This window comes from Chaetura pelagica, unplaced genomic scaffold (assembly GCF_000747805.2).
Source record: "Chaetura pelagica isolate M959 unplaced genomic scaffold, ChaPel_1.0 scaffold90, whole genome shotgun sequence".
Taxonomy (NCBI): Eukaryota; Metazoa; Chordata; class Aves; order Apodiformes; family Apodidae; genus Chaetura; species Chaetura pelagica.
The window spans coordinates 18,010,795-18,020,731 of record NW_009953496.1 but is presented as its reverse complement, the minus strand read 5'-3'; the positions used below and the strand labels follow the sequence as shown (position 1 = coordinate 18,020,731).

Genomic DNA, 9,937 nt, shown 5'->3' with positions numbered 1-9,937 from the left:
CTCTAACTCTTACTTTGGTGTTTTTTTTCCTCAGAGCAAAAGGAAACTTGAAATAAATAGGTGCCTTGATTCAAGTGAAGTCTGGGAAAGACCCATTCTCTCTCCAGAATGTACTTGGGCCCACTCTGACATGTCCCCTGGAAAGGGGTTTGGTTTCTAAACCTACATGCTGCAGGAAGGATTGGGAGATATTAAAAGATACTCTTTTTATGTCCTCTCCTCTTTCAGCCTAGGCCTTCCAAGGTCAAAGCATTGACACATTCTCTATGTTGCAGAGTGGCTTGCTTTCAACCCATAGCAACCCGCGGCAGCACCCTAACTTCTTCAGGGAGTTGGCTGCATACTTTACAATAGACTCATCCTCACCTTTGCAACAATTAAATGTCAGCACTCTCATGCTGAGGTTGCCCCCAGTCAGCCTAGGCACCTAATTTACATGACCAGAGTAGCCATCAGGTACTCAAGGATGCTGCTGGGTTGGTTGTCTCTTGGTGAATCTGGCATTGACAAAGCAAAGTATCAAGGGTGAGTTCACCTTCATTAGTGTCCTTACAGTGGGAGAATTTAGGATGTATATGTATATACATATATATGGACTTTGGCAGGCAATAGCTCTGCCTAAATTCTGAGCCATCTGGAAGCCATATAGCCATGTTAGCACAGCACTGAACCCGAGCTAATATATCCTGCCCCTCAGCAGGTTTTATTAGCTTGGGCTCAAGCACTGCCTAAGTACAGCTACATGCGTTCTGGTTCAGAGCTGACTTTGGCCAAAGTTACACTAGTAAATTAAACATGCTCAAGAATACTGTGGTGTGAAATGAGCTGGAGGGATGACTCTCTCAGCCTCCAAAACAGGATGACTCCATGACAACTGCCCCCCCAGGAGAGGTCCCTGCTTCACTGACTTGGGGTGCTGGGGACTCTGTGGTGGAGCTGGTGTAGGACATAGGTGCACCAGGAACACCTTCCCAGTCTGAGTAGAGAGGTTGATCCAGCCTCAGTGCTTGGGAGCACTCCTGGGAACTCTAATTTACTCAGATAGGTGTAACCCCTGTTCCCAACTGGGTGAGAAATACAGTCAGCACTTTCTTGCCTCCGCTTGTAGCAAGTGGTGTGAACACACCCGCTGCTACTACCGTCATACTGCCTTTAAGCAGGATGGTCCGGGAGGTGGGACAGGCTCCTGCCCCATCTGCTGCCACCACTGCATACTGACACATACTGCTCCTTGCTCTACAGCTATGCAACTCCCCCTCCACCGGCTCCCAAGACAGAAGATGGATACATCTGCTTCTCAGCACCACTATTTTAGAGATGACAAATTCGTATTTAACTTCATTCAGAAGACTTTTATCCATTTTATTCTTTGGTGGATGACCGATTAATCTAATCTCTCCTTGGTTAATAAACTCAGACAATAGTCTTCCTGAACACATTTTTAACTGTGCAGAAAAGCCCTAGGACTCCCACAAGCCATTCACAGTTAAGTATACTAAAGTGAAACAATAAATCCAGTACTTAGAAAGCATATCTGTGTAAAATTACATCTGAATTTTTGTGTAAGCATACATGGTACTGCCACATTATAAAGCATACAATGGTTCCTACATGTTCCCAAGTGCTTTCTTCAAGAGCTTTATGAATACCAAAATCAACACAAAAGTATACACATAACTTCCCTTCAACAGAACTGAATAAGCCCAACAAATATAGTATTTTTAAAACAAAAGCTGAATCTTTATTTTTTTTACTAAAGCTGTGAAAACTAGGAAATGCAGAGCCATCCAAGACCACCTATTTTTCAGAATTCCTTGAAGCCTCCAGGGAGCAGAAGAGTTAATAAAACACATTAAGCTTGTTTCAAAAGCATATTTTATGTTGATATAAAAAAATGTTGCATAGATAAATGTGTCCACCAAAGGAAAAGTTTGTGTAACAGTTTATGTAGCTGATACAACTGAGACAGTATAAAATATTTTGGAGTTTGAGTGGTGAAGATGTCTTATATATGGACCATCACATTTTTGTTGTTAAGTCTTCTAATCTGCTTTTTTTTTTTTTTTAAATGAGCCTTTGTTTAAGCTTTGTAGCCAAGCTTTACCTCAGTTTTTTTGCTTCTGTGAAGTCCATTGCTCTCAAGAGCACTGTTCAAGAATGAGAAACGACACAAGTTTCTATCTAATTTTGAAAACCACTTTGAGAGTTTTCAGATTCAGAGTCTCAGTACAGTTTTTACTCTAATATTAGGTATTACTGGACCTTGCATGCTCAGGATCTTTCTCCAAGTAACTGCTCTGACCTAGCAGTAGTGGTTAATCTGTAAAATATGTTTTGTGGCTTGTTGAACACTTTTGAAAGTAAATAAGTGCTTGTTTTTCATAACAAAATGAGTAGTTAGCTGCAGTTTGATGACTCAGGACAAAATAATGGATCTTGGAATCACTCATTGTCCTGTGTTGCCAGTGTAAATCTGGCCAAGAAGCATAATGGCTGAAAGCTCTTGCAAAATTAGTATCTGCTTGATGCCTTACATGAAATATATACTGCCTGCTGAGAGACAGCCAAGTCACAAATCTTACCACTGTCACTGGCATCTATGCTGGCCATCTCAGAAAAAGTCAGCTTGCTGAATGTCATGAAAAACGAGGCAATGTCTCCAGGTCACGACTATGAGACAGATTGTTCTTGAAAACTTGAGGAGCTCTTGTATTTCCATTTGGAGCAGCTGTGGGGAAAAATGAACTTTTAAGATGGAACTTAATGAAAAGAGTTGTATGATATGACTGCATGTAATAGCAGAAGAGTGGATGTAGTGACACAGCAAATAGCCTTGCAGTTATCCTGACTGATATTCCTAATTTTGTGGGGAGAAAAAAAAAAAAGAATGTATCATCAGGATTGTCAGGGTGGGATGTTTTTATAAGCTGATAGCCACAGTTATTTTTGCAGCAGTGATTCCTTTATTATAAGGGGGGAAAGAACATGAAAAGGCAAATAATATTCATTCAGGTCAGTCAGTAAAACCGACACTTCCATACAACCCTTTATGCAAACTGCTAAGAGTACTTTACTATCAAATAGAATAAAATAAAAAAATAAGTTTAAATGCCAAGTCAAACAAATACATCTTGCCAAGGACTCAAAATCTTATGAATAAGGACTAAGGAGTTCAGCAGATTTGGAACATAATGCTTTAAAGAAGTCTTAGTCTCCAAATATACCTGTCAATATGGAGAAGAGATAATAAATTATCATGACAGGATTGAGAAGCACATGCCAGAATGTGAGGAATACAAAGGCTCTGGCCTGTCCCCACACACAGTAAGTCCATGTCATATTTATTTATTTATTTTTAGGTGTGGGGGCAGTTGCAGTGGTTGGGTTCAATGGAGCAGGCACTAGCTCACTGCTGGTTTCTTGCAGTTTCTTCTTCTAAAGTCTGAAGAAAAGTCTTTGAAATCCTCAGAATTAAAGATACGATTGAATTATAAAACCAAACCCATTTTTCAGAATGCTTCACCACCTTCAATTCTGGTTCAGAGATGTTAAAGAGAAGCAGAGAGGCACACCTTGCTGTTCTGGTTTTATCAGTTTCATGTGAGTGAAGCTCCAAGGGAAGTTGTAGTTAAGCAGGTCAGTGTGAGTCATTCAGCTGATTTTCATGGAATCATAGAATGGTTTGCCTTGGAAGAGACCTTGAAAATCCTCTAGTTCAAACCCCTCTACATAGGCAAGGACAGCTTCCACTAGACCAGGGTGCTCACATCCCCATGAAACCTGGCCTTGAACACTTCCCGGGATGGGGCATCCACAGCTTCTCTGGGCAACCTGTGCCAGTTCCTTACCATCCTCACAGTAAAGAATTTCTTCCTAATGTATAATGTTCCAGTTTAAAACCATAACCCCTTGTACTATCACTGCACATCCTTGTAAAAAGTCCATCCCCAGTTTTCCTGTAGGCCGCTTCAAGTACTGGAAGGCCACTGTAAGGTCTCCTCGGAGCCTTCTCTTCTCCAGGCTGAACAGCCCCAACTCTCTCAGCCTGTCTTCACAGGAGAGATGCTCAGCCCTCTGATAACATTCATGGTCCTCCTCTGAACTTGCTCCAGGAGCTCTATGTCCCTCCTGTGTTGAGGGCTCCAGAAACAGACGCAGTACTTCAGGTGGGGTTTCACAATTGTGGAGCAGTGGGGCAGAATTTGCCCTGCTGGCCATGTTTCTTTTGGTGCAGCCCAGGACACAGTTGACTTTTGGGGCTGCAAGTGCATATTGCCAGCTCATGTTGAGCTTTTTATTGACCAACACCTCCAAGTCCTTCCCCTCAAGCCTGTTCTCAATCCATTCTCCACCCAGCCTGTATTTGTGCTTGGCGTTGACCCAAACCAGGTGCAGGACCTTGCACTTGGCCCTTGTGAACTTCATGAGGTTGGCCTTGGCCCACCTCTCAAGTCTGTCAAGGTCCCTCTGGATGGCATTCCTTCCCTCTAAGGTGTCAACCATACCAGACAGCTTGGTGTCATCAGCAATGGCTGAGGGTACACTTGATCCCACTGTCCCTGTTGCTGACAAAGATGTTAAACAAAACCAATCCCAGTACCAGTACCAGTATTTTTAAAAGTATTGCTCTAATATCACATTATGGAACAATTGCATGATGGAGAGACCTGGATTTTCAGTCATCATTGAAGCCAAGAATTTTCTTAGTGCACACAGGAAATGGCAGATTAAAACCGCTTACCAAAAATTCAGCTCATGAATGCTTCTGTCTACAAAGGCTGATTCAGGTTAGGGGAAGATTTTTCTTACTGTCTTCTGAAATCCACACTAAGGACAAGGATGAGGAAAATCCAACAAGAACAGAATGCACAGATGGAACTGCTGCTGTAGCAGAAAGCTTGATGCATTTCAGAGGCAGGATGCTCGGAAGTACCTCCTGTTGAGGAAGGGGCAAACTTAGTATTCTTAGACTGAAGGAAATCTCCCACATGCACACTTTTTTTTTTTTTTTTTTTTTTAAGGATAATGGAAGTTTTGTAACTGCAAACTGTCTTTTGCACAGAAGCAACCTAAAATGGAGACAACATATGTGGTTTGAATTTCCAAACCAAACAGTTCAGAGACCCTTTTCAGAAGAAATATAGCGTCTCAAGGGCAGTGTATATTTTGATTGCTTCGTCTTCTGGAAGTTGCAGCTAAGCTAAGGTATATGATAAACCAAAAGAGAAAAGTTTAACGATGAACCCACAAAAGTCAATAAAAGTTTTCCTAGTAACTGCACTAGAAGCAGATTCAGTGTAGATACCATTCATGAATTGAACAAATGGGCCCTAAAAACTCAGGTTGGCAGCTTAAAAGATCAAGCAAATGAAGGAATAAAGTAATATAAGCTGCTTCTCTGTGTAAAAAGGCAGTGGGTTACAGGATTAATTTTTTATAGTATATCTCTATACCCTGAATAACCAAGTAAGCCCTAACTTGTGGAATCTTAATAGCCATCTCATTGCTGAAGTCTAAAGGAAACCCAGAGGAAACTTAATAATATTAAAAGTTATTTTAAAGGGAGTTCACATTGGTTTGAAGGGTATTTTGCTTCTCACACAATATCCACCATTGTAAATTCAGAGAACCTAGATTTAAATTCAGAAAACCTCCACACATCTTTACAGCCCTCAGTATATAAATCTAATAGTATTCTTAAAATGTCCACCAGTAAGGTATTAATCTTTTACAGATAAAATTAAAATTCTGAAAGTCATTGGAACAAAAAATAAAGAAAAATAGTAAAAATATTCCCTCTAGAAATGAGGGGAAACTTGGAACTTTGTGGTAAGAGGCTAGTTTGTCCATGTTGCAATGAATAGAGAATAGTCAGTACAGTTTTTTGTATCTGACTTGCAAGAGAAGATTGGAACATATAGAAATTAATGTTACTGAATTATTTAATAGCAACCCAAACACATGAAAATAAGAACTAAAGAAACACAAGACTGAAAAGCCATTTAGAATGAAATCAGAAGCTTCAACAAATACAGTTCTCCCTTGCAGTCAAAAAAGTAATTATCAAAATTGTTCAGAATATGTTGCCAATTACTCTGCTCTATAACTGCTAACTTTCTCAGTTCTTCTCCTGCCTTTGCTGAGCTCTCTGTCACTGGAAACATCTTAAACCAATTTAAAGTGCTACACCTGAATAAACATGTTGTAAAAGTGTTTATGTATTGAAGTGGGTCAGTTCAAGGTATGGTATTTGGCTGGAACTTCTAATTTCTCTTTTTACTGCAAAAGGGCTGCCAGGAGGAGGAAGTCTGAGCTGAATTAATACATTTGTTACAGTGGAAGTAGAATGGAAACTACTTTAACCACAAATCAAACTGCCTCTTTCATTTACTCCAGTGATAGAGTTTTTCTAAGAAATATAGACTCTGGCGTACAGCCACTGTAAGTTTGTGTTTGAAAAGGAAACCTATATGCTTATTTCTATAAGGTTTACTCCTGTGCTTATTTGCAAGTTCTTTTTCAGGATGATTGAGTTAGCGGCATTATAACTTTGTGAGGCAGATGCTCCTTCCCTGCCCGTGCCGCAAACTTTTCCAGTTGGTTTAGAAGGATCCCCAGGCGCCCAATGCTGCACAGGGCAGGCGGTGCCTGTGCCTGCACCTTCCCATTTAAAGGACCTCTGTGTCCCTCACCCAGCACAGCTGCACAGCTTCACATGACACTGTCTCATTTTCTGACGGTTGAAGGGCTCTGCATAGTACACGTACGCACAAAAATGTTTATGCTGCCAAAATAAATTCTGTTAAGAGCAAGGGTTTATTTGCTAAAATGTCACTGATGCCGTTTCAGTGACTTGTTTTGCTTTCTTTTCTTTTAGTGAGGTTTAGATCCTATAATATAGTGAGGTTACCACACAGTCCTGACTGAACAAATATTTTAAAGAAATATGCACATCCCCTGGGAACGGAACCAGAGTCAATAATGTACATATTTCAAACTCTGTTCTCTTGAATGACTGACTGCCTTCCTACCTTTACTAGTGAATGAACATCAGTTTGAGTAACACTGCACGATATTTATTTTTAAAGCAGAAGTATATTTATTATCTACACTTCTATTTGCTACCGATTTGCTTTGAGGATATGAGGTTCCATATCTCACACTGAAGTGATGCAAAAATTAGATGATGGCATTGTATTATCCTTTTGGTAGCCTATAGACTTTAACGGGGCTCATTTATTTTTCAGCTCTGTAGATGTGTACATGAGGCTGAATTAAAATACCTGTGAAATGAATAATATATATAGTGCACAGAGACTGCAACTTTATGCAATTGCAAACTACCTGTAAAGCTGTTGTGTAAATTGTTGATTTTTCTGTCTTTTAAGTTCCATTCAACAAAGTGTGGTTAGTATTCTTAATCACTTAGGGTTATGGGTAAAATCCTCACCATGCTTCAGTCAGCACCTGAACTCCCACTGCAGCTTCCAGAGAGGCAGAAGTTCACCTTTTAACTTACAATTTCTATTACTTTATAGGTAGAAGTATCAATGTTAAATCTGCTGGCCTGATTGGACGACATGGGCCTCAGTCAAAGCAACCATTCATGGTTGCATTCTTCAAGGCAAGTGAAGTTCTCTTCCGTTCTGTCCGAGCAGCCAACAACAAAAGGAAAAACCAGAACCGCAACAAATCCAGTACTCACCAGGAGTCTTCTAGGATGCCGAGTGTTGGGGGTAAGATGATTTCCTCATCTATTTAGAGGAGTTATGGGCACCTGTTCAACTACAGTGGAATCACAGCTGCCCAACAAGATACTGCTCACTGGCTAAATTGTCAGAAACTGTGTTCCCACTCCATGTTGCTTGCCACCCGACTCTCCAGCTTTGCTTAGACCTCTTTTGATATGTTGACCCTGAGCATCTACCTTCTCTGAGTCAGGCCACTTACATGTGTCACAGGCTAGTGGCTGGTTAAATGCCCAAGCAGCTTGGGAAAGGCTGGATGTGAGCTTGAATCTTATCCTATGTAGTAGACAACTGGACAAAATCTTTGCTGCACATGACAAAAAGTTGAAAGAGTAGAGAGAAGGGTTGCACTCCAACTGCTTACCTAGGAAGCCTCAGCAAAAGACAATATTTTGACTCTTATTTAACTGCCTTTCAGCTGAAGAATCCAAGATGTAACACAAAAATCTCAATACTAGAAATGAGGAGGCTTAACTAACCTGTGAAAATGTGAACTGTATATGAGTTCAGACTAGCCAATACATACTGTAAATACACTTTGCATCCCTGAATGAATTTGATCCCTTATTTACCCAAAAGGTACTGGCAATAATGCGCATGAAAACAATGTTAGCCCGATTAGAAACTGGAACATGTTTTGCTCCAGTTCTTTCCTGAAATGCTCATTTCAGCTGGAGGCACAAAGTCACTTTCTAAAAATTATCACTTTTGAACAAATATTTCTACTTTTTGGGGACAGGGTGTGAAAACATATATTTCTAAAAGCAGGGCAGATCTAGTACCAGCATATCAAAACCTCAATACAGATGCTATTCTTCAGCCCTGTGGATTTCTACAAGTAAACAGATCAGTATTTAGTGGAAAGACTGTAGTCCTGGAGTGGAGCTCATTCATTTGAGGATAACCAATATTGACATTATGCATTACTTATATCCATCTCAGAACCTTGCAAGGGGTAGACTAGGGATTCCTCAAATATAATGCATGAGCCTTTACCTGGTCTTCTGCACAAGGATCAGTTTTGTCTTAAGAACCACAAACTCCTGTTGAGTTGTGAAAGAAATCATATACATTATTTAAATAAGTTCCTAAACTTATTTGAAGTTTAGCTGGTGATCTACTGGAATAAAATCCCACTTTAAGGTTAAAAATTAGTATTAAAACATACTCTGAAAAAAGTTTGTAATTCACAGCAGTGATCAATACCTCTTCAGTAGTGGGCTCAATCCTATTTCATATCATGTATAAGTAGAAAAAATACTGTGTTATTTATATCAAAGAGAACAGTTTGCCTCAACATTCCTCATATTGCAAACAACATTTTTTTGGGGTGCCACTAATGATCAGTTATGGGATTTTTCATTCTCTAAGTGATTCAAAATACTTCTTCTTTCAATAACTATTGCAAAAACACCCATTAAAATCTGCTACTGAGTACACTTATGGCTACAAAAGCACCATGCAGATTCTGTTCAGATGCTCCAGTGTGCAAAAAACACATGGAGGAGAGAACACATTCTTATTCCAACATCTTCACATCTTTGCAGAATACGGGCAGAGTTCTTCCAGGGGGAGAGCCTCTTACCAGGGAAAAGCCATGCCCCTTTCCTCCTATTCACCAATCCCAGGAAGACACAAGTGCTGTGGATATGCCACATCCCTGCAGGCGAGTGGGAGAAGGCTGGTTCTACTGGTTCTCTACTGTTTCCAGTAATGAGCAGTGCTTCAGAAGTATAATTAATGTCTTCATATTTAAACCAAAGAAAAACACAAAGAATTCTGCCTATCATCTTCCTCATGATGGCCCATCAATGGACCATAATCAGTTCTCATCTAGCCCTTAATCTGGTCATTGATGTAAATGACACAACAACAGGCAAATGTATTTTTGTAATGTAGGTCCTGATTTCTAAGCTTATTCCATAATCTTGTATCTACAGCATCTAAATCAGACATTGACAGTGAAAAATGCTCATCTACTTGGTCAAAGGTTATGTAGCCAGACTCAGATAGGAATGCTGTCCTTTATATATCACAGGCTTCTCTCTACACATCAATCCTGACTTTACTACATTCATGTCTACTTTTTCTCCTTGCTTTTTCTTCTTCACTTTGTTTATTTTTCCCTTCCCTTCCCTTCCCTTCCCTTCCCTTCCCTTCCCTTCCCTTCCCTTCCCTTCTTCTTTCTT

General features: G+C 40.1%; 1 protein-coding gene across 1 annotated transcript in view; it reads left to right on the top strand.

Annotated features, from left to right (window-relative positions):
• BMP5 (bone morphogenetic protein 5) overlaps positions 1-9,937 on the top strand; it is a 54,022-nt gene that overhangs the window by 33,762 nt on the left and 10,323 nt on the right. Inside the window, exon 4 of the mRNA XM_009999197.1 lies at positions 7,539-7,736. Within this exon, the coding sequence (XP_009997499.1) occupies positions 7,539-7,736 (198 nt within the window). The remainder of the gene's footprint in view (positions 1-7,538; positions 7,737-9,937) is intronic.